This window comes from Carcharhinus amblyrhynchos, chromosome 5 (assembly GCF_965287045.1).
Source record: "Carcharhinus amblyrhynchos chromosome 5, sCarAmb.v2.hapA, whole genome shotgun sequence".
NCBI lineage: Eukaryota > Metazoa > Chordata > Chondrichthyes > Carcharhiniformes > Carcharhinidae > Carcharhinus > Carcharhinus amblyrhynchos.
Window position 1 is genome coordinate 47,782,841 of NC_137328.1, and position 25,484 is coordinate 47,808,324.

Genomic DNA, 25,484 nt, shown 5'->3' on the forward strand with positions numbered 1-25,484 from the left:
ATTCTTTTCAATCTACCCTGTCTAACCCTGTTGGAATTTTTAAGTTTTGTATGTGATCCCCTCTCACTCTTCTAAACTCCAGTGAATAGAATCCTAATCAACTTAGACTCTCCTCATATGACAGACTTAACATCCCAGGAATCAGCCTGGTAAACCTTCACTGTACTCCCTCTATACCAAGGACACCATTCCTCTGCTAAGGACGCCAAAATTGCAAAAACTGTCAAAGTCCAATTGAGCTACATGACTTATTTCTGTACTGTAATTTTTATATTCTATGTAATGCATTTTTTTCACAGCTTGATCTGAAATAGTGAGGGCTATGCTTACTCCTGCTGGCTTTATATCACTAATGTGCGGTTGTGTAGTCCATGTTCCGTCCTCCTCCCATTGAGCTTTCCTTCCCCAACTACACAATGCTTCTTTTCGGCTTTTATCAAGGTAAGCATCCAAATTTGGTCAAAGTTGGATTCCCAATGTACCAACACAATGGTCAGAGGAATGCAAAGAAGTCTGTGTTTTGCTAACACCGTACTTATTAAGCACCCAATTTCAGGAAGAGGCCTGAAAAAGGCGTCACAAGGCTGCCCAGTTATTTCATGATGCTAAATTCTCCAAAGTGCATCCATGCAGTAATGAGAGCTTCAAGTGTTAATATTGTGTAGATTGTGGAGGTGTAGAGATTCAGTCAATTCAGGAGGCCCACGTAAGTTTTAGTAGAAACAGCAAGCAGGTTTTGTTTAGGTGTGCGCTGTACAGGCTTCAATTCTCCAACTGCCTGTGACAACCCTGATGATGTCAGAGTGATCATGTGACTATCCTCTTAAAGGGGCCAAGCCCCACACTATAATTCCACAAACACACAACAGCTAACCCCGCCAACTTGCTTAAGACACAGGAAAACAGTTGCTGAATTGTGTGTGACCAGCTGCAAAGAACCCTTCATGATGGAAGTTACCATGATGCTTACATTTTCAGAAATTCCAAGCTACTTAAGTTGTCTAAGGAAATTAATCAAGATGCCTGTAGATATTAAAGAATAGTCTTGGTTACCATGGTGAATGACAAACACAACAGCTAAGAAGTGTCACATTGGGTGGGATTCTCTGGCCATTCACACCAGTGGAATTCTGCTGTTCTGTTGCAGCAAATGGAGATTTGGCCAAGTGTTAAATTCTCCATCCTTTCTGGCAGCAGCATCAAGGCATGAAGAGCTGGAGAACTCTGGCCACTGAAGCACAAATCTTCATGTCCGCTTATAAGTGAAAGACCATAACATGTTAAAAAGGTGTTTTAATTGCAGAAGGTTGCCTACAGTAAACCCCAAAGCATAGCTGGCTGTGCTCTGCAAAACCTTGCCATTCAAAAAAGCATAGATGTGAAGGTAAAAGCCAAACACTGTGGTTGATGGAATCTGAAACAAAAATAGAAAAACTCTTCAGAGTCTGGCAGCATCTGTAGAATGAGAAATGAGTTAACGTTTCAAGTCTGTATGACCCTTCTCCAGAGCTTTTAGCTCCCAGTAAGAGTCATTTGGACTCAATGTAACTCGAGATATGAAAATGCCTGCAAGAACGAGACCATCCATTTTGGCAGCAGGGCTGTATGGACTGAATCATCAGGAGAGTCTTCACTCAAAAGACTCCTTGGTGTCGGATACATGTGACTAATTTCAGAGCAGCACCTGGCCGGGGAATAAATAGTTTGGCTGCTTTGAGGCAAGTAGTAGACATGTTACGAGATGAGAAGCATGTGAGAAAGAGGAAATGTACTTTTGTACGATGAACCTGGTCTTCAACAAGATTGTGATGCCCAGATTGGTCGAATAGAACATCATGGTGAGTGTATTTATGTAAATATTTGACCATCTTCCTAGGGAGGTCCTCTGGATAAAGTTTTTCTGAACTTTGAATTCCATCTTCTCAAGAGATAGCAGAAAGAAATTGTCAGAAGACACCAAGCAATAAGAAACATTTGTAATCTAAGTGGATGCAATTCCTTGCAACTGTTTCCAGTCCTAAGCTTTCAGTAAAACTATGAAAGCTGCCTAACTGAGATGAGCTTGTTATCATTATATCTATACATCTGTTCTGTTGCTTGTTAACTATTGGGAATAATCTATTATATTAATGAAAAAAAATGATAACTGTGTGACAGAACCAAACTATTTGAGTATTGGCTAGCCACCTGAACAGGATCTGAGTGGATCGTGAAGATGATTTCAGCACTCAACTTAAAAATTATCTTTCTCGGTCACTTCTAAAAGGAAATGCTCTCAAAATTATGGTTATGCTTCCCACAATCACAGTGACAACGTAATCAGATGCTGCATCATTCGGCTTGGTCACAGAAACATTGTTGGATACATTAACTTTCAGATTTTAGTTATTCTTTCACAGGATGTGGGCATCGCTGGCTAGGCCAGCACTTATTGATTGCAGAAAGTTCTTCTCCCACTCAGAAGATGGTGATTACTTGGACAGAGCTTTGGGGCTGAAAACCTTGGAATGATTTAAAAATGATTAGATACAACAAATGGGGATTGTTGTGTTGTTTTGGATGGATGAATTAAAATGAGTGAATGGCCTTCCTTATCTGTAAGTATCTTGTGTGACATAATAAGAGCAGGCCATCCCTTTGCCATCTACTCAACCTGCAAATCAAACGCATGTTACGTGTAGCAATACAGCTTTACTGTTGATTGATTTGCACCCAAGTGTTTTGTTGTTGGCAGCAAACTGAATGAAGACCAGGAAAAGCAAAATAAAAGCTAAGTACTGAAGATGCTGGAATCTGAATCAAAAACAGAACATACTGGAAATTCTCAGCAGGTCTGATCGTATCTGCGGAGAGAGACTAGACCTAATGTTTCGAGTCAGGATGACCCTTTGTGAGAGCAAACTGGTTTAATTATCTTAAATAATCAGTTGTGAAATAGTTTCATGGGTGAGTCAATATAGAGTGTTAGACACTGGCTCGTATGGGAGTATCCTAGTTTCCTTCATATACAGCATCTCCTTGAGAGCTTTAATATTCCAACATAGGATTTTTTTTAGCAGAGGACTGGATTCTGGATAAAATGAATGAACTGATATCCCACTGAATATTTTGAGGAATTAAATCTAAAATGTGAACTGGATCCCAATAGTCATGTCAGGTGTTTGTCATTCCAGATGCCAGTATTTTTGGTTAAATGTTGAAATCCTAGCAATTAAATCGATTATTGTAATAATTATTAAAAATTCTCCTCACATCTGACTTTGCTGGTGGGTATTGCAGCTGCAGCGGCCTCTCAGTGATGGAAAAGAGGTGAAACAGTTGTTTTCACTGTTGATGGCAACCGATCCCTCCTTTGACTCTCACAACCGATGGTTCCTAGAGTGTTGGGTGAACATATCTGGAGAACAGATGCTTGAAAGACCTCCTGGACAGATACAGTGGAGTGTAATAGATTGGAGTTCTGGCTATCCCTCTGGTATGTCCATCCTTTGTTGCAATGCCCAGAAGTCCAATGGTACAGTCAATAAGAAGATAGTCACATCTATCAGCAAACATGGAGAGAAAGAGTCTCTTTCTTATGCAAGGATGCTCCCAAGATTGGAAAGTGTAGTGAACAGAAGTGGTAAGAGTTTTCTTAGCTACAGGTGGCACAGCAGAACATATGATATAATTCATCGTCCTGTATTTTTTTTACAATCATCATTTCAAAAGAATGTGAATCATACTGCACCCCAGGTGTTTAGTCTCCGTGTTTAAGAAGGATATATGTGCATTGGAGGGGATGCAGTGAAGATTCCCTCTGTTGATTCCTGGATGCAGAGTTTGTCTTATGATGAGTGAATTGGGCCTACGTTCTCTGGAGTTTAGAAGAGTAAGAGGCGATCTCATTGAAACATAAAATGTTCTAAAGGGGCTTCGTAGGGTGGGTGATGCGAGATTTTTTCCACTGGTAAGGGAATCTACAACACGGGGACACACAGTCTTAGGATAAGGGGAGGATCATTTTAGGACTCTGATAAGGAGATGTTACTTCACTCAGAGGGTTATGAATCTTTGAAATTCCCCACCCCAGAGGCTTGTGGATACCTTTGAGGCTGGGGTAGACATTTTTTGGTTTCTCAGGGAAACAGGGGATATGGGGAGTGGACGGGAAAGTTGAAACCCAAGATCTGCGATGATAGTATTGAATGGCAGAGCATGCAGTTATGGCAGGCAATTGGTCTACACTTGTTTCTTTTTCTTGTGTTCCGGTAGGACACATGCTGAGCTTCCTTCGGTTTTTTGATTTCATTTGATTTATTATTGTCACATTGTGATGTTGATGTACCTTCAAGAAAGTTTTTTTTAAAACATGATTTCTGCAGCTCTCACAGCTTCAGCGATTTCACTGTTGCTGGGCTGACTATGATAAGTCCTTTTATTGGTACTTAAGTGATTTAAATGAGGATGTTTGCATTTACTGTGGGATTAGTTTTATGACCCTGAATTGTTAGGAGGATGGTCATATGTTTTTGGACATGTCTTTTCCCAGTGAGTTTAAAGTTTCATTTTCAGTTTGAAGCTGCAGTTTTAATTTTAGTTTTTGAAGAGATAGCAAGCTAAAATGAAATGTTTTCCCTCTACCCCTATTGTTTTGAAAATTCTGTTGGTTAGATGAAAAGAAAATCTTGTTTTTCTGACTTGTGAAATCTGCTACTGTTGGGGGCTGGAGGAGAGTGTCTCTGGTATTCTAGGAAGTTGTCTTATCTTCAAATTGTTCTAAGCCTCGAGCAGAGGATTGCAAACTTCAGCCAAAGAACTCGATTCTATTATCGTGGGAGCAGTAAAGGGTTTTGTCTATGGCAAGAGTTTTGCTTTGATTGGAACACATTAGATATCTCTGTTACCGGTTATATATTATTGTGGTTGTTTTGTTTTTATTTGTAATTGATAAAAGTTCTTAATAATTTGCTTACTCTACATATCAATTATATTCTTAAATAAATTTTGTTTGATAAAAGCTCCCTAGTGGGTCATTTGAATCATATCTGAACTGAAACCTATCAAGCTTATCCTAGCCAAATTCAAGATGCAAAACTTATGACCCAGGCAGGTTCCATAAAACACTTCGGAGTTTCTAACCTGAACTATAACAACATATATTGGTATACAGTTAAAAGTATTATTTCTTGCACTCTATACAGACAAAGCATACCATTTATAGAGTACATAAGGGAAAAGGGAAGAAGAGGGTGCAGAATGTAATGTTACAATCATAGCTAGGATGGAGAGAAAGATCATTTTAATGCAAGGTAGGTCTATTCAGGGAAGAATCTATTTTTGAGTCAGTTGGTATGTAATCTCACTTTTGTATCTTTCTCCTGATGGAAGAGAACATGTCTGGAGTGCGTGGTGTCCTTGATTATGCTGGCTCCTTTTCTGAGGCAGCGGGAAGTGTAGACAGAGTCAATGGATGGGAGGCTGGTCTGTGCGGTGGTCTGCGCTACATTCGCAACCCTCTTCCTGTCTTGGAGCCTTACCAAGCTGTGATACATCCAGAAAGGATGTTTTTATGGTATATCTGTAAAATTTGGTGAGAGTCATAATGAATTTTCTTGGCCTTCTGAGAAAGTACAGGCATGTCAGGTATGCCCAATGTTTTATTACTGTATTGCAGTGAAAAGAAATAGAAGTATAAAATGTAGTATTTGCATCAGTGATGAATAAAAATGAGGAAAATGATCATGATAAATGTGTGAGATTTACTTTGAGGTGGAGTTTAGAAACGTCTCCCACCCCGGGGATTTTGGTTTCTGATAGTTCGGTACACTTTCCAGTAATTCTGAAGCCTACTATAATTCTGTCTTTCAAGGCTGGCATACTTTAAAGATTACAGTTACTTTAAATGAAATAATAATAAATATAGAGATTTCAATTATAACATTACAAGGTCCAATTACTTTCACTAGTCTGATCCCAGGTGCATCATTTGAAAAGCTTTGACAACAAACACCCACAATAATTCTAACCTGCATTATGTCCTACACTTACAAAATAAAATTCATATATTGCTCCCATTCTTGTCCCAATGTCAACTGGAAGCAGGTAGGAGAATATTGGATTGAGCATATGCTGATTTAACTAATTTAAATGTGAAATTTTAAATTTCTAAGTGGAGTTAGCAGTGAGATGCCTGCCATTTTCCACCTTACGTTGTTGAATGAGCTTGCTAATCGTCAGCTTGTGGAGGCCCCAAAATATCTCCATCTTCAATGGTAGGGGATCCCAACACATCAGTGCAAAAGATAGGCATTTGCAACAATCTTCAGCCAGAAATGCTGAGTGAATAATCCATATCAGTTCCTTTGGAAGTCCTCAGCATCACAAATATCAATCTTTGGGCAACTTCAACTCAACATGACATCAAGAAATGGCTGGAGGTACTGGATATTGCAAAGGCTATGGGCCTTGACAACATTCTAGCAATAATACTGAAGACTTGTGTTCCAAAACTTGCCACACCTCTAGCCAAGCTGTTGCAGGACAGCTACAACATTGGCACTACGTGGCAATGTGGAACACTGCCCAGGTATATCCTATGCACAAAAAGCAGGGCAAATCTAATTGCCCCGTCAGTCAACTCTCAATCATCAGCTAAGTGATGGAAAGGGGTCAACAAAAGCGCTACCAATGACACTTGCTTAACAATAACCTGCTCGCTGACGCCCGGTTTGAGTTCCATCAGGGCCACTCAGCTCCTGACCTCATTACAGCCTTGGTTCAAACATAGAGCTCTAAAGGTGAGGTATCAGGGTCAAAATCCTGGAACTCCCTCCATTAAAACATTGTGGGTGTGCATACACACATGGACAGCGGTTCAAGAAAGCAGCTCATCACCACCTTCTCAAGGACAATTAAGGATGGCCAATAAATTCTGTCTTGTCCAGCGATGGCCACATACCTTGAATGAATAAAAAAAGCAAGTACTCAGAAAATCTAACTATAGCAGAATGGGTAGCTAAGTGGCAGATTAAATTTAATAGAGAATTGTGAGGGGATACATTTTGGCAGAAGGGATAGGGAGAGGCAATAAAGACTTAACAACAGTGCTGTAAAGAGTGTGCAGGGACAGTAGGAACTGGCATTGTTGAAGGAGACAGAAGTGGCTGGATATATTGAAAAAGTGGCTAGCAAGACATATTAGCTTCATAAATAATGGTGGCAAGGAAGTTATTCTGAACTTTTCTAACACTCTGGATATGCCACAGCTTAGAATATTGTATCCAGTTCGAGTCACCACTTTTTTGAAATGATGTGAGGCTTGTTGAGAGAGTACAGAGGAGATTCATCAGAAAATTTCCAAGGATGCAAGATTTTAGCTACAAAATTGAGTTGTGCTCTGGTTTCCTCCCACAGTCCAAAAAAATGTGTAGGTTAGGTGGAATGATCATGCTAAATTGCCCCTTAGTGTCCCAAAATGTGTAGGTTAAGGGAATTAGTAAATGTGTGGAATTACAGGGACAGGGTAGGGAGATAGGCTTGGGTGGAATGCTCTGTTGGAGAGCCAGTACAGACTTGGTCAGCTGGGTAGCCTCCTTCTACACCGTAGGGGTTCTATGATACTTATATTGCAAGATCTGAGCATTTTGTTATATTGTTCGCTGATGGGCAGTTATAAATAAAGTTGCCCAATAATGGCTGCCTGTAGCTGAGCATGTGTTAAACTTCATGTAATGCACAGCGGAAAGCTGGTGATGAGGATGGAGTGGAACAATGGAACTCATTTTTACACAGCATTTGAGAAATTGAGGACTGACATGACACTGTGACACACATTTTGGAGCTTATAAAGTTGATTGGGCCTTCACACTAAAGAGCAGAAGCATCAAGTCAGTTTGTTTCTTTATGCTGTAGGCCCAATAGAAGACATGTTTTCTGAGGCAGGGAGTGGAGCACTCCACTATGGACTTTAACACCATTCTTAAAGCCTTTGATAGATATTTTTGTATGCCATGGAACCTCATTTTAGATCAAATGGATCAAGACACAAGGCAGGTCAACACTAAGAAGGGAACATGGCAATAATCTGGCGTGATTCTGAGCCTTCCCATGACTTTGTTGAATAGCTTAGGGTATGGGCAACAACTTCACCGACAGGAAAGCCCACCAAACCAGACGAAGGGACAGAAAGGTCCACATTTTGAGATACTTACATTGTAGTGAAAATAACTAACATACATTTAGAACTGCTCAGTAGAAGACAAGAAAGCATTTATTAAGTGCCATCAAATCCAAGAAATTGAAAATGAAGATATAGGTTAAATTACAGAGATGAAGGACAATGTAGAGCCAATATTTTGCAAGGTGAGCAATTAGGAGTCATAAAGACTTACAGCATGGAAACAGGCCCTTCGGCCCAACCTGACAATGCCGCCCTCATTTTTTTAAACCACTAAGCTAATCCCAATTGCCCGCATTTGGCCCATATCCCTCTATACCCATCGTACCCATATAACTATCTAAATGCTTTTTAAAAGATAAAATTGTACCTTCCTCTACTACTACCTCTGGTGACTTGTTCCAGACACTCGCCACCCTCTGTATGAAAAAATTGCCCCTCTGGACGCTTTTGTATCTCTCCCCTCTCACCTTAAACCTATGCCCTTCAGGAAAAGATACTGACTATCTACCTTATCTATGCCTCTCATTATTTTATAGACCTCCATAAGATCATCCCTCAGCCTCCCAGAAAAAAGTCCCAAGCTATTCAGCCTCTCCTTATAACTCAATCCATCAAGTCCTGGTAGCATCCTAGTAAATATTTTCTGTACTCTTTCTAGCTTAATAATATCCTTTCTATAATAGGGTGACCAGAATTGCACACAATATTCAAATGTGGCCTTACCAATATCTCGTATAACTTCAACAAGACATCCCAACTCCTGTATTCAATGTTCTGACCGATAAACCAAGCATGCCGAATGCCTTCTTCATCACTGTCCACCTGTGACTCCACTTTCAAGGAGCTATGAACATGTACCCCTAGATCTCTTTGTTTTGTAACTCTCCCCAGTGCCCTACCATTAACTGAGCAAAGGAGTGGTAAGTAGAGCTGAATAGAGTAGAAAGAACGGGCAATTAAGAAAATGAAGGGCAGTGAATGGGCTGCACCCATTATGGTAGTTCAAAAAGAGAGAGGACCATTTGGAAATGTAGAGACAATAAGCCAACTGTGAATAAGGTGATCAGGAATGATACCTACCTACTATTTACCAGTGAAGACTTGCTTTCCAATTTAAACAATGGAAAGGTATTCAGTAAGATAGATTTGGTACATGCATATGTACAATTTAAATTAACTGACCAATACAATTAATAACTTATCATTCATGCACTCAAAGGGTTGTACCAGTACAAAATGTTAACATTTGGGCTGTCTAATGCTTCCAACAGTGTTCCAGAGCTTCATAAATCAGGTATTAAGTGGGATGAAAGGAGAGTGCTGCTGCGTAGATGACATTCTAATTTGCAATAAGAGAGTAATTGTAAGGTTGATCAAAGTACTGGATCGACTCCAAGAAAATGGCATCAAAGTTAAAAACGCACAAGTGTTGCTTCATGGTGTGAAGTGTATCTGGGTCACCAAATTGGTGAAATCACCCATCAAACACTGAAGTCTGGGGGTTGACTAAAGATTTGAAAGCAGAGAGACCAGAAAACAAAGAAAGACTTGGAACATTCACAGGGATTGTTGTGTGTCATTCTAAGTTCATCTCTGTCTGAGCGAGCACATTCGCGCATCTGTGTCAAGTGCTCAAAGGTGGGATATATTGGGAGTGGTCTGAGGAGTTTCAAAAAACTGGAGAAAGTACTGACTTAGCGATATTGTTTTGAGTCACTGTGATGGCAAAAAAATTAACGTGTGATGATGCTGCTTAACAGGAGTTAGGTGTTATCGCACATAATGACAGATGGTGTGGAGAAGCCTGTTTTAGCATACTAATACTATAGGGTTGTGAATTGACATTGAGTTGGTATGGGAGGGGTGAGGGATAGTGAAGGGTGTGGGCTAGAATGCCTAAAATCTTCTGAAATAACTGGCACCAAATCAAAGCCCACCCTCAACATTGATGTTACCCCTAATTCCTTCAGGCATCTCGAGCTACACATCTCGCTAACGAAAATCCAGGCTGTGACTTTAAGTAAGACTCATCATCATTTTAACACCGCTTCCTACCCTCTTTCAAATGTTTGGGAATTCCCAGAAGTACAATGATCATATAGCCTACGAGAGTTCAGACATTACCCAGGGAAATATGCTACTTTGTCTCAAAAGGCTCAAAATACTAATCTCAAAAGAAAATCAATCTCCACATATGACAATAGTCAGACTTGCTCTAGGATGTCCCTTTGAGGAAATGAAATGTTTTTAAGGCCTATGTTGTAATAGATTGCTTGTGATACAATCTTTTGGAGCAAACAGCAATTAAATGCATCAGTAGTGGGATCTCTGGCACCATCAGTACTTTGTAAAGTGTTTCTGCCTCAAAGTCTTACACAATCAACAAGACAGAGAAAATAACATTGATTTGATTGTCCAGTTGCACTGATTCGATTGGTTCAAGCAGCTTGCCGACCTGTTTCCCAACTGAATGGAGTAACTTTGCAGTCTCCGCTCCCAACTTGCAACTGGTCAGTTTGGTTCCTAGCCATCCAAGTGAAAACATTACTTTTCCACGTGTAAGCATTAGCAAACTGATAGGTTGTGAAATGGGTTGAAATGATGACTGCAATTTGAAAGGCAAGTGAAACATTTTGGTTAACTGTGAGGTCTTCTACTGACCAGCAAGGTAGGTGCAGTCAGTACCTCAACAGCAGCTGCCTAGGGACAATACAGCTGTGATTGTATAATTGGACATTTGTGTACTACAGATTATTGAGTGGGTAGGAGAACAAAGTGAAGGTACAACTAGCACAGATTTGCTATCAGGTGAAAAAGAAAGAATTGTGTTCGTATAGCACCTTATGTCTCAAAGCATCAATTAAGTACTGTTGAAGTGTGGTCTGTATTGTAATATAGGAATTATGACAGCCAATTTGCACACAGCTCACTGCCACCAACTGCATATGTAGTCAGATGTAATATCAGCCATCCAGTTGATCTAAATGAATGACTAGATGGCAAACCACTACGTTGGAACTAATCTGTTGATGGAAGAGTGTTTTAGTCCCAGTTTTATTTGGGTAAACGCAGCAGTGACATCTGCATTTCATTATTTGTAATGGAGCTTGGTTGGATAATGTCCTATCGTATCCAAAATGATAAATAACAGATGCAGGGAAGCTTGTCTAGATTTGCAAATCAACTGACAGGACTTAACGCTCCCCCACCAATGGGTTTGAAGGCAGGAGGGGCACTTATACCAGTGGTGGGGGTGACGTTGAGCAGCCCACCCATCAGTGAGACAGTCGAGATCCTTGGGCAGAGTTTCCTGCCCTCTCTGTGGCATGTTTGGTGGCAGTATATTTAATCAGCTGTGAGAGTGGTGGGTAGGGACCCTGCCATCCTCCTAGCTCCATCACTATTAAGACCCATGTGGTGAGTAGGCCTATATCTGGTGTTCCCATGGCTGATCTTCCCACACTGCTACCAATGTTTAGAAGATCAAATGAAATTCAGCACTTAAATAAATGTTTGCTAAATTTCACTGAAGTACCATATTTAGCTATTGTAATATTCTAGGTCAGATCAACCCTGAAGTAAGGCAGAATAGGCCAGCACTAATAATTGTTGGTGTGTGGTCTAATTGCTCTTGACATTACACAAATTACTCAATGGTCCATAAAACTCAATTCTGTGCTTTAGAGCATTCAATCTTAGAAGATTAGTCAAAATTAATTTTGCAGATGACTGATTGATACCCCTATGACAAAGTAATTATGGCCAGAGCACTGGTATGTGAACAGAAACATTAGTTTAATTGACTCATCCATCGACTCGACAGGAGACTCCATCAGGCAATACAATTAGAACCAATAAAAGGGCAATTGTACAATATCGTTTGAGTCAAATGTTTGCTGTGCCTTACTCCTTGCTTTCAACCTTTCTTCAAAAAAATAGAATTGCTAAGTTAATTTTACTTCTTTTAAACTCAGGAAATAAAAACACGCATTAGCAGTGGGAATTCCCATTCATTTTGTTGCGACTGCATCTGAGAAGTGTTCAAGTCTAGTACAAAAAGTGTGTGATACTCAGAAGTCACAAATTCAATTACAGTAAGCCAGAAGTTGCTGTCAAAGAAGTAAGTGAGGCTAATGGTACTCGTCTTTATTTGTGTGTAAATGATGGGGCTATTTCTGGTGAGCAGCAGATGTGTGGTTGAATGTGAATACCAAAGACTGGTGTCTGAGTTGTGTTCTGCCATAAGCTTTGTGAAAACAGCATTGAGCTGTCTGCCTCATTATTTACAAGCATTGCATGTCACTGCATTTACAGTAGATATGAGCTAATCCACCTCAAATAATTAGTAATAGTAAGTGCTGTTCTAATGGTCTGTCATTAATTACAGCCAGTCATTTTTCTGGGATCAAAAAATAACTATTACAAGTGTGATGTCTCATTCCTTTATATTTTGATCTTTCTGGGAGTAAATTTGACAATTATAAAATCATTTATTTTCTTTCTCTCTATTTCCCCCCCCTCAATTCAATTTTTATTTATTTCACTTTATATTTCTTTCTGTACCTAATTTGACATTTAATTTCTCCCATCCCCTTTAATTCCTCCTCCATGTCGGTTCTTCTGCGGTTTATTTTCCAATCTTTAAATTGAATTGGTTAAACAAGTAGCTTTGTTAGTTGCCATGTTCACCGACCGATATCAACTCACATCCTCAGCAGCTTTGGAGGCTCCTCTGAGCTGAAGGATGCAAGGGCCAAGTATAAATATCAGCAGACACTGTTAGATATCCTGCCGCAGATTTACCTTTATTAGGTGGCACAGTGGTTCGCACCCCTGTTTCATAGCTCCAGGGACTTGGGTTCGATTCCTGACTTGCGTCACTGTCTGTGTGGAGTTTGCACATTCTCCTCATGTCTGCGTGGGTTTCCTCTGGCTGCTCCAATTTCCTCCTACAGTCCAAATCGTCCAAAGTTCCATCAAGGTCACCCAACTTAATGGCCACAATTACCACCAACTATGCCTCAAGGAATAATTTGTACATATTTTTAAAAACTTTTATTTGGACTCATAACTTTTCATTTCTGATGCGGGTGTGAGACTGTCCAAGGAAGTTGAAAAAAGGAGAAACCTGATTATTCTTCCTCACCTGGACGTAACGAGGGATGGAATTTCCTGTTTTTTTGCACAGAGTGCTGGTTGAAGTGAGAAAACTGGCATGTAGCTCATCAGCTGCACAGGTGGCTTTTCTCTCCACATTGTTTCTGCACAGAATGCCACACAATCTCCAGGCGTCTTACTCGTGGGGCAGGGTCAGAAAAATCCAGCAACACTGGGAATTCAAGATCCCTCAATGCCGGGGGCAGTACCAGGCTCTGGCATGTCCCTCTCCTCCCAGGGGCTACACTTGTGCACCGCCAACAGGTTCCCGTCGTCTGGTTCTAAAAAAAAGTTGTAAACCTCATAAATGTGATGCCACGCTGGCAAGTGTAGAATCCTAATGGGGGTGATACAGTGGGGAAGCCTTATAACCCTAATCCTAACCTCCATTTATTGAAATGTGACTTTCAAACTTTCTGGGTGGTGTTAGGTCACTGGTGAGGGGAAAATCGGAAAACGAGATGTCACTGGAGAGATTTTTGTTTTCTGGCTCATGAGATATTTTGCACCCTGGTCACCATTTGTGCTCATAGTAAATGTAGGTGCAAAATTGTGGCCATTATCTTAAAGCAGTAGTAAGTAGCAGATACCGGAAAAACTGAACTGACTTGATTTCTATGTACAAGCAGTCGGTACAAATATTGCTGGTATAGTATTAAAACTCTTCAGATTATGTAAGTTGAGATATGCAAATTGTGCACGTTAAGGAAAATATTCAAATACCAAGGGATAAGAAAGAAATTCAGGTAAAAGCTTTTTATGTAGTTGTGAACAAATGTGTACAATAAGTTCAAAGGCTATTAAAGTGGTTAATATTTTTAGGTTCAAGTGGCAATTAGATGTGTTTCTAGAGAGAGAAGGAAAAGAGAGATAAGAAGAAAAGATAGGTAGTAAGATTGAAGGTCAGATATTTTGCATAATGGCATATCTTAAATGTCAGTATATAAATTGACCTTTGAAGCATCAAAAAATCTCTCCACTTTCATGCCGAGCATTAACATGAATTGCTTGCATGGGCGGTCGCCATTTTGAAATGTTACGAGCATTCCGATGCAAAGAGTGAGCATGGCTTAAATTCCCAGGCATCTTTGCAACACAGCCCTTGTCGCCTCCTTGATTCCTCTTGCTGCGTTATAAGGCACTGGTAAGTAAAACATGTATTGGTGGGTGAAACATTAGGGTTGATTACTAATGCAAGTATAGCGTGTTATGGTCACTTCTGCACTGAGTATATGCAAAGACATGATATCTGGGACTTGAAGGATGATTGCCATTTACAACAGTCAACCAGTACAGTAATGGCCTTTTTGTATTTCTTTTGTTTGCAATTCTTGTCTTACAATCACAACAATTAGGGTCCTGTTGTTCTTGTTCATACTCTGAGTGCACTTCCTTCCGTAACTCACATTATTTTAGAAACCTTTTTTCCCCTTAATTATCTTACGTTCTGCAAATGGAATCATACTGATTTAACTTTTTACAAGGTAAAATGATTGATCAGAGACTCTCTTATGCGGAAGAGGTGAGGCAGTTTTGAAAAGAAGGACAAGGCTACAACAGATACAATTTTCTAAACCATGTTCCTTTCATGTGCAGCTGCCCAATGCACGCCTAATATCTGTCAATTTATCTCAGTATTTCTTCTGTGCTTCAGCACTGTTAGATCCAAGTGTTGTAGAATTATGGAGTTAAAATCATAACACTACTGCTGCAAATTTCTTTTCATTTTAGATCAACCAGAACAGGAGAAAGTGAACCGTATTTGTTTGTTATAACTTATGAATCTATATGTATTGGCAGGTCAAAGGTCAGTAATTGTTTACTGCACACAGATCCTCAAAGCCTCAATTCAGTGATGTTGTCATCCAAGTTGCCAGGGATGATCTACACAGCAGATGAACAATGTCAGATTCTGTTTGGTCCCACTGCTTCGTTCTGCAAGGAGATGCAGGTAATTTTTATCTTATTAGATCGGTACGAAGTCATGTCACTTGTCCGCTATTTTGTCCTCTATCCATTGTTTTCCGCAGAGTATAGAACCAGCATTGCTCGAGGCCCTGAGTTAGATAAAGTAACATAGTGGGTCAGAATCTCCGACCTTGCCTGCAGCTGGGATCCTCCAGTAACCGCTGCAGTGAATGGAGATATGGCTGAGTGCCAAATTCTCCATTCTCGATGGGGCACAAACAGAGTATTACATTATACTTACTTTGCCATACTGTTATACAGCATATTACTGAAGGATGTAAAAAGTAGGTAGTTGGACAGCAGAGCTGGAATTTTCTGGCCATTCACGGCCAGCCACTGCTGCAAGCAAGGACGGAGAATGTGGCGCTCAGCCAATTCTCTGTTCAATGCAGCGGGACCAGAGAACCCCAGTGACTTGAACGGCCAGAAAATTCCACCCCAGTTTAGTTCAATGTAGAGAAATGTGGTGCATTTTGGAAAAGAGAACAAAGAAAATGTGTCCTAAATGTTGGTATTCTTAACAGAATTGAGAAAGAATGGAATACGTATGAAATGGTTTGATTTTTATTTGGGATGGAAATTGGGTGTCTGGGAGCCAACATGCCTGCATCTCCACCTCAGCTCCTGGAGTGTGAGGCCCATTAGCATTTCATAATGTTAAATTCCATCCCCAACTTGTGGAAATGGCATGGAAATCGGTTAATGGGAGTGGAAAGTTGGGAAGGAGTTAGGCTCCCATCGGATCCCAATAGAATGGTATTTGGCAAGATCAGTAAGGAAGGGGACACTCTGGGACAATTGCGGTTGGGAAGGGGAGATTCCATTGAGGTGACAAGATTTTCACATGGAAGTAATTTTTTCCAACTTGTTTTGATCTCTTATGGGCAGTCTGTGGAGTGCTGCCATGATTGCAGTTTATAAGCTCAGTGTCAATGCAAAGTAGTATTGACATTGCACCAAAATTAAACCATAATTCAAATAATTCCTGAAAGAAGTCAGAAGAAAAAACTGCCTTCTTCAAGTTGAAAGAGCTTGTATTAATATGGTGTCCCATAATAGTTCACAGCTAATGTACTTTTGAAGAATAGTTGCTGATGCCATGTAAGGATGCATTGCAGCTAAATTATAAAGAGCAATGAGATAAATGTCTAGATTTAGTTATGTTGATTGAGGGATAAATGTTTTCCAGGACATTAGGAAAATCCTCTACGTATCTATAAAAAGTCTCATAATATATTTCATATCTATCTCAGAGGGCAGGCAATGACTCAGTTTAATAATTGAATTTATATAATTGAATTTATCGAAATAATTGAATGATTACAATAGTTGTAGTAATTGTACATTCATTGTTATCCATATTATGCAGGTAATGAGCATTAAGTGGGGATCCATTTAGGATCCAAATAGGAACAAACTGAAATTGGTTATTGAGTTGGGGAGTATGTTTATAATATGTATCTCTGTAATGTTTATAAAAGACCATAAGATTATAAGATATAGGAGCAGAATTAGGCCATTCAGCCCACTGAGTCTGCTCTGCCATTCAATCATGGCTGATATGATTCTTATCCCCATTCTTCTGCCTTCTCCCCATAATCCTTGATCCTGTTATTTATCAAGAACCTGGCTTCCACAACCCTCTGTGACAATGAGTTCCACAGATTCACCACCCTCTGGCTGAAGACACTCCTCCTCATCTCAGTTTTAAAGGAGCATTCTGAGGTTCTGCCCTCAAATTCTAGTCTATCCCACTAGTAGAAACATCCTCTCCACATCCATTCTATCTAGGCCTCTCAATATTCTGTATCCCCCCTCATCCTTCTAAACTCCATCGAGCACAGACCCCTCAACCGTTCCTCATATGAGAAACCTTTCATTCCTGTGAACCTCCTTTGGACGCCCTCCGAGGCCAGCATATCCTTCCTCAGGGGCTCAAAACTGCTCACAATATATCAAATGGGATCTGACCAGAGCCTTATATAGCCTCAGCAATACATCCCTACTTTTGTATTCTAGCTCTCTAGAAATGAATGCTAACATTGAATTTACCTTCCTAACTGCCAACTGAACTTGCATGTTAACTTTGAGAGTCCTGAAACAGGACTCCCAAGACCCTTTGTGCTTCAGATTTCTGAAGCTTTTTCCCATTTAGAAAATAGTCTATGCCTCTATTCTTCGTATCAAAGTGCATAACCTCACACCCCATTTTGTATTCCATCTGCCCCTTCTTTGCCCATTCTCCTAAGCTACAAGGCATTCTGCAGCCTCCCCACTTCCTCAACATTACCTGTCTCTCTGAATATGCAATGGTTAGGTCTTGTTCCATTCTTAACTGCCTGGAATGATACTGTGGTGCAATGCTTGAAGTCATGCCTCTCTGGCACACAGGAAACAGTTGTATCAGTAATGCAGGCAATATGCTAGCAGTTGTTTTAAGTTTCTTTATTAATGAGCACACACGTTGTGAAAATATAAAATTATTTTTTAGCTGCATTGTTATTTTTGTGTGGCTCAGGTGGTCCTACTTCTGAGTCAGGTGCTGTGGGTTCAAGTCCCACACAGGACTTGTTGGCCACAGAAGAACGCAGCCAACTGATGCAGCCAAGCCAGCCTGTATTGGTACTGATTCCCAGGCTGGATAAAAAGGGGAGAGTTAGGAAGGTTGTCAGGCTGTAAAACAGCCCACCAGATCAAAAAAATGAGGGTTGATAGGGATAGAGAACCAACAATGTGGCAACCCTGGGTAATGTAGGAAAAGCCAAAGGGAACAGCATTATTATTTTCTTATTTGTATGTGAATGACTAAAATATATTTATAAGGAATCCACCTATTACTGAAATTAACAGGATGTTTTTGGATTTAAAAAACCGCAAAGATTTATGTAACTTGTAGAATTTCAATACATCAGACTGAGGGATTTATTAGAAACGTTTTGTGATGTGCGTATTTAAGCAGAACAAGCAGCATTGGCCTTTTAATAGATTAGAACAGTTATAGGTAAGTTAACTTAAATACTAACAAGGAGATGCTTCAGATAAAATTAGGCTTTATATTTTTAAAAAAGTAAAGAAAGTGGCATTTGAGATTTAAAAAACTGGAAATAATGGAAATCAACATCAGAAAAATTAGCATCTGAAGGAGGGATTTACCTGAAATGTTGATATATCAGTACCATTTAAAGGCTGTTTGTTTTATTTTGCTTTTCTAGCATTTCATTTTAAAAGGTATATGATTATAAGAATTTCCATTCTTACTTTGATATTAATGGATGGATGCTAGAGTGTTTTAAATTTAGAATTGTCTTAGCCCTAATTAGAAAAAGAAACCTGAAGTGCTGTGGGTTAATGAAAGGGAAGTCAGGCATGACAAATTTGCTAGAATCTTCTGAGGCAGTTATTAAATGAACAGATGAAGGAAGTGTGACTGATAGTTACTTTGACTTTCAGAGGCAGTTGATATGAGCCCTGACAAAGGGATTATAAGAAAGCTTTAGCCTTCTGAGATCAAAGGTGAAATTTCAAATTGGATAAAGAGCTGTCTTGACAGTAGAATGCAATGGATAATCATGAATTCAAACAACTTTGAACTGAACAGCAACAGCTGGTGAATCTGCCGTTCATAATATTTATAACTATAGCAAAGGATTTTCTGGCAAAATAGTTTATTTCATTTACACCTCAAAGTGCGAAGAAGCAATGCATACTGAGGGACAGAATTTTGTTAAGGGACATTCAAGAGCACTTGTGCCTGTGCATTCAGTACAATTAAGTGTGGTAACAGTAGCAAATAAAACATTGCAGCAAGCAAACAACTTAAATGTAATATTTAGCCAATCATTGAAATTGAATCAACATTGTAATAAGTAAAGAAAACATGGGACTGGATTTTCACTGAATAAAGGATGATACTAAAATGAGGTGGGAAATGAGGCAGTGAAGAGGATATAAAGATTTTACAGATGGATATAGATAGGCTAAGAGAATGGGCCAAAATTTGGAGTTTAATGTGGATAAATGTGAGGTTGTCCATTTTGGCAGAAAAAACCAGATAGGCACATTATTACCTAAATGTAAAGCAGATTCAAAATGCATCCGGGAGGGATTTGGGTGTCTATGTTCACGAATCGCAGGAAGTCGGTATACAGGTGCAACATGTAATATAAAAGGCAAATGGGATGTTAGCATTTATCGCAAAAGGACTGGAGTATAAAAGTAGAGAAATGTTGTTGCCATTGTATATGGTGTTGGTGAGAACACATCTGGAGTATTGTTTTGACAACTCTTTTCTCTCCATATAGACGTTGCGACACCTGCTGAGATTTTCCAGCATTTTTTCTTTTGGTTTCTGGAATATTGTGTGCAGTTTTGGTCGTCTTATTTGAGGAAGGATTTGGTGGCAGTTCAGAGGATGTTCACCAGATCGATTCTGGGGATGAAGGGGTTGACATGTGAGGAGAGATTAAACAGTTTGGGCTTATATTCACTGGAGTTTAGAAGGATGAGAGGGGATTGGATTGAGGTACATAACATTTTAAAAGGGATTGATAAAGTAAATGCAGACCAAATGTTTCCTCTTATGGGGAAATTTCAAACAAGAAACCACAGGTATAGTTTGAAAGGTGGTAGATTTAAATGAGATGAGGAGAAATTACGTCTCGTAGAAGGTGGTGAATTTGTGAAACTCGCTGCCCCATAGTGCGCTGGAGTCTGCATCATTAAATGATTTCAAGAAGGAGATAGATATATTTCTAATTTACAAAAAAGGGATAAAGAGATATGGGGAATAGCTGGGGAGGTGGATTTGAGTCCAGGGAGAGATCAGCCATGATCTGATTGAATGACAGAGCAAGCTTGAAGGTCTGAATTTGCTTACTTCTGCTCCTAATTCTTATGTTCCTATGTTCCTATGACTTGTGGACACTTTTAAAAATGGTTCCTGCTCCCATTCCTGATACTCCACATCCAGCATTTCTGACATAGCTGGTTCCATGGGACGGAAGGTATTTCCTATTCCCCTGCAATTTTAGTGGAGTTAGCTTCTCGAGGACACATGGTTCACACCTTCTCAGAAGAATTGTGAACCATTGTCTGGATGTAGGAACTTTTGAAAGATAACTTCAAAAGGTCACACACATGCCCCCCCCCCCCCCCCCCCCCCCCACATCCACACCCATGTCTCCCCCCTCTCAATGGCTTTTTGTACCCTCCATGCCAACTCATGTCCCCCACCCAAACTCCAAATGTCTGTCATACTCTCCACGCCAACCATAACACTCATAACCATTCTCTCAGAGCACCAATGAACCCTATAGTAACAATAGTATGTGTGAAAATGCTTCAAAAACCAGAAATGCATAATTTTCTTTAAAAAGCTGCTATGTGAACACAATCCTATAAAGGTGCCAATCAACCATAAATAACAGAAAATATAAGCAATTGACATCTCCTTATGTTATGTGAGTAAATGTTGAGCCAGTGGAAAAATAGATCACAGAACAAAAAAGGCTATAAATCTATTAATCAAATGTTTTCCCCTTATTTCAATAAATTTTCGATAGCTTCATAATGCATGTTTGGCTGAGCACTTCCTGACTTCAACCACCTGCCGCTGGGATGGAAATCCAACACATGGGGCAGAATTTTACAAGAATGATTCCAAGTGTCCAGCTAGCATGAAAATAGGAAAGTTCCTGATTAGTTTTTTGGTGAGTTATCATGCCCAATCTTGTGCACTTAAACATTGAAAATATGGGCTAGACCACTTCTACCTGCTGCAGGCAGTGGGCTGGGCCTCATTCACCAGCCAGCCTGCAGAGGGAGCTGTTGTGCAGGCACAGACCTCTGATTCTGCATAACCACAATTCCAACAGCAGAGAGCGAGCTGATTGTACGGGGAGTTTGTTCAGGCTGCCTGCAGCAGTACAATCATGGGGGCCTACAGCCAATCACGAATCACATACCATTTGAAAATGCAGGCTCCGCCACCTCCCCGACTGATCACACCCCTCACCCCTCCCCCCCACAAACCACCTCCCCCCGACCCCGATCTGACCACCTGCAGAACAGCAGCAGGCCACCACCCCCCGCCCCCCCTCCCAACCAACCAACCACCACCCCCCTCCCACCCCCTTATCTGATCACAGGCAGCGTGTACAGCAACCCCCGCCACTCATAATTAGGCCGCCCCTTCAGGCCCCACCCCCTATAAGCCCTGCCCCCCACCCTCCCATAGTCCTCCCCGTAGGCCCTACTCTGTGGACAGTGCCAGGGTGTCATTCATTAGGAACAGATGTTTTCCCCACCAGAGAGAACCTCCCCCAGCGAGGCCATAAAGGTGAGTGAACCTGGACGATTGAGCACCAGGCTCACTAATAACATGAAAATGAAGGTTAGAATATATTACCATAATTTATTCAGCCTCTCGTCCATTTTCGGCAGTAGATGGAATTTGTTACAGAAAAGTGTAAGATAATGCACTTTAACAGAAGGAATAGGGAGAGACATTGTACACTTAGTTGCACGGCTCTAAAATGTGAGCAGCATGGTCTTTGGGTAAATGTGCCCAGATCTTTGAAAGTGGCAGGACAAATTGAGAGAGTAATTAGCAAAGCACATGAGAACATAAATAGAGATATTCTGTTAAAAAGCAGGGAAGTTATGTTGAACCTTTATAAAACTCTGGTCAGGCCATAACTAAAGTAGTGGGTCTAGTCCTGGTCACCACACTTTTGGAAGGTTGTGAGGGTCCTTAAGAATTTACCTGAATGGTCCCAGGGATGTGAGGTTTTGGCTGGGATTTTCTAGCTCCCCCCTGTGATGGGAGCCATTGTGGTGATGGGATGGATCAGCCAAAAATTCATTGACTTTCCACAGGACCAGAAGATCCTGATGATGCATGCGGCTGGAAAATCCTGGCCTTTAGCTACAAGATTAGGTTTGTGAAGTTGGGGCTATTCTCCAATAGCAGATTGAGGAAAGATTTTATAGATTCGTATAAGATAATCAAGGAAATACTATTCCTATTAGCTGATGGGACAAAGACTAGGGAACATAGACTTGAGCTTTTGGGTAAGAGATATGGGGGGATATGAGGAAAAACATTTTTACTCTTGAGTGATAATGACCAGGAACTTGCTACCTCCAAGGGTGGTGGAAGCTGAGTCAATGAATGATTCCAAAAGGAAATTGGATGGTCATTTTTGGGAAGTAAACTTGCAGAACTATGAGGATGGAGCAGGGGAATGGTGTTGACTGGATTGCTGCACATTAATTCAGTGGGCCAAATGGCTTTCTGTGCGCTCAATGACTATATAACTCAGCCAAATACACTCTCATTGCAATGAAGAATGTAATCAGATAAAGTTCAAGTGCTGCGCATTCTGAAAGGAATTAATGAGATGCCATTTACTGAGGCCAAGCAAAATTATGCTTAGATTTCATAATTTAATTGTGCCTAATGGCACAGACATTTCATGCAGGAGCATTGTAAACTGAAGGAACAAATTGTTGCTAACTGGAATGAGTGAAGATTCAGTTCAATTGAAAAGAAATTAGAGGTTGTTAATTAACAAAATAGCACATGGCTGAAGATTTTGAGATAAATTTGGATGCATGGTTGTATTTCCCTCATCCTAGCCACATTATGGAATTCTTAAAACAAAATGTGTATTTAAAAGTTGAGGAGCATTTATGAGTATGATACGATTTCCCCTGATCACCAGTGAATTAAAAGCTTCAGGACATAGACATATTTTTTCAGGATACAAGATTTCTGGTTATACTGGGATTGTACCCACCAGACCTGCCGCAGTTTGTGGAGAGGGTGGGGAAGGTAGTTGAAAGCCTCAGTATGGGTGTTCTATCAGGACTTCCTGATGTCATAGAATGTAGAGCACAATGCATCAACAACCTCTAAGTTTCTTTTCAATTCAACTGAACCTTCACTCATTCTAGTTAGCAACAATTTGGTCCCACAGTATACAATAATGATGTCCAGTCCCAAGTCATATCTACTCAAGTGGTATGAGTGCCAATCATTTTTTTTGAACTGTCTTCTTTCTTTTCTGGCCTGAATTCCTCATTGGTGTCCACTTTATTCTACATAGAGGACACTCACTACATCTTAGCAAGCTTGGTGTACACTCTCCAGAGGTACAAGTCCCAACTGAGCTGGGAAAGTGCGGTGACCTTGCATTTAGTTCTGTGTCATTAGATAGCCTTTGCCTTGTACAGGGTAGGGAGAGTTTATACCTCTTACAAGAATTGTTGAAAACTCAGAGAAACAATGAAAACTTCAACTGAGCCCACACTGTCTTGCAGGGAAATATTTCAGCAATCTTGTGGATTTCCAGACCCTGCTGGTGTAATTTTAGATTCTTGCATTGCAACCAAAATTCCCATGGACAAAATTATCATCTAGAGGTGGCTCATATTAACATTAGTATCAAACACACACAAACTCGCTAAAGCACAAGGTAAATTGGCAAACACATTTTTTGTTTGGTAATGCAGGACTTGTGCATTGCTGAAACAAGACACAGGTTGTCAAAACTTTTCATCTTGCACTCATCAGGACAATTGGCAAGAATACTAAATTTAAAGAGAAAAACAATGTATACGTCAAGAGGAGAGAGTACTTATTGGTTAGCAAGTGAATTCTGATGGGTAGAGGTGTTGCCGTGGATAATGCAAAAGTTAATTGATGAGATTATCGCAAGTTTACACCACAGTGAGTCCCAGCATGCCTGCCTTCTGCCACAAAAGTGAGACACCCAGTCTAATCCCACTTTCCAACATTTGGTCAGCAGACCATCACTCGAGGTGCCTATGCAGTCACTTTTTCATTGAGTTTCTACTCTCTTTTACTATCTACTATCTTTTCAGGCAGTGAGTTCCAGACCCCTCAACCCTTAAGTGAAAAATGTTTCCTTTATCTCCCCTCTAATCTTTCTACAAATCATTTTAAGTCTATACCCTGTCATCACAGGCCTCTCTGCTAAAGTAAATAGACCCTTCTGATTCACTCTATCTGAGCCCCTCCAAATTTTGTATATCTCAAGTCAAATTTCCCCTCAGCCTCCTCTGTTCCAAGGAGAATAACTCTAGCCGATTCAATCTTTCATCATAGATGTAATTTTCCAGTCTTGGTACCATCCTCATAAATATTCTCTCTTGTACAGTTACATCTTTTCAGTAATGAAGTGGCCAGAGCTGCACACAGTATTTAAGTTGTGGCCTAACTAATGTTTTATATAATTTCAGTATAACCTCCTTGCTCTTATATTCTATGCCTTGGCTAATAAATGAAAGAATTCCATATCTGTGAACACCTTATCATCCTATTTTGAGGGATCTGTGGAAATTCAATCCAAGGTTCCTCTTTTGCTCTGCACTTCTTAGTATCCTTCCATTTGTCGTGTAATCCTTTGCCTTGTTTGACCTTTCCAAATGCATCCCCACACACTTCTCTGGGTTGAATTCTATTTGCCTCTTCTATCACCTGACCAGTCCATTGCTATCTTCTTGCAGTCTGCAGCAATCCTCCTTGATATTAACCACTTAGTCAATTTCTGTGTCATCTGCAAATTTCTTGACCACTCCCCCTACATTTATATCCAAATCATTATTATATACAACAAAAAGCAGGAGGCCTGGTAATGAATCACATGGAACCCCATTGGAAGCAATTATCCAGTCTAAGAAACATCCATCAACAATTTCCCTTTGTTCCCTGTTATTGAGCCAATTTTGGATCCAACTTGCTAGATTCCAATGGATCCTAAGGCTTTCATTGTTTTAACCAGCGACTTACTGACCAGTGATGATGACTGACAGTTAACTGCCAAGCTTTGTTTAAATTCAAACCAAGCAGGTTGACTCCAGTTGGTCAAGGCATTGCCCTGGACAATGAACCAGTGTGCATAAGTGTGCCACACTATGAGTCCAGCCAACAATCTTAAATTAGTTGTCAGCCTAATTCTTGGCACACTCAGGATTATTTAGCAAATATTGTTCAATTGTGAAATTACACACAGTGTTGAACACTGATTTGAATTTTGCAAGCCTGGGCTGATTGGATACATTTGATATCTTGTCTGTTGTGAATAGCTGAAGGGACATACTGTTTGATACAATCACCGCCAATCTCTGGGATGTACGAGCTACATATCTAGCAACACAATGGCACTGAAATTCA

The 25,484-nt window shown here is 40.2% G+C and overlaps 1 protein-coding gene across 1 annotated transcript in view; it reads left to right on the forward strand.

Moving 5' to 3' along the window:
- The window catches only part of LOC145343014 (A disintegrin and metalloproteinase with thrombospondin motifs 19-like), a 414,592-nt gene that overhangs the window by 168,798 nt on the left and 220,310 nt on the right, over positions 1-25,484 (forward strand). The window contains exon 10 of the mRNA XM_080188739.1: positions 15,119-15,269. Coding sequence (XP_080044865.1) covers positions 15,119-15,269 — 151 coding nt within the window. The remainder of the gene's footprint in view (positions 1-15,118; positions 15,270-25,484) is intronic.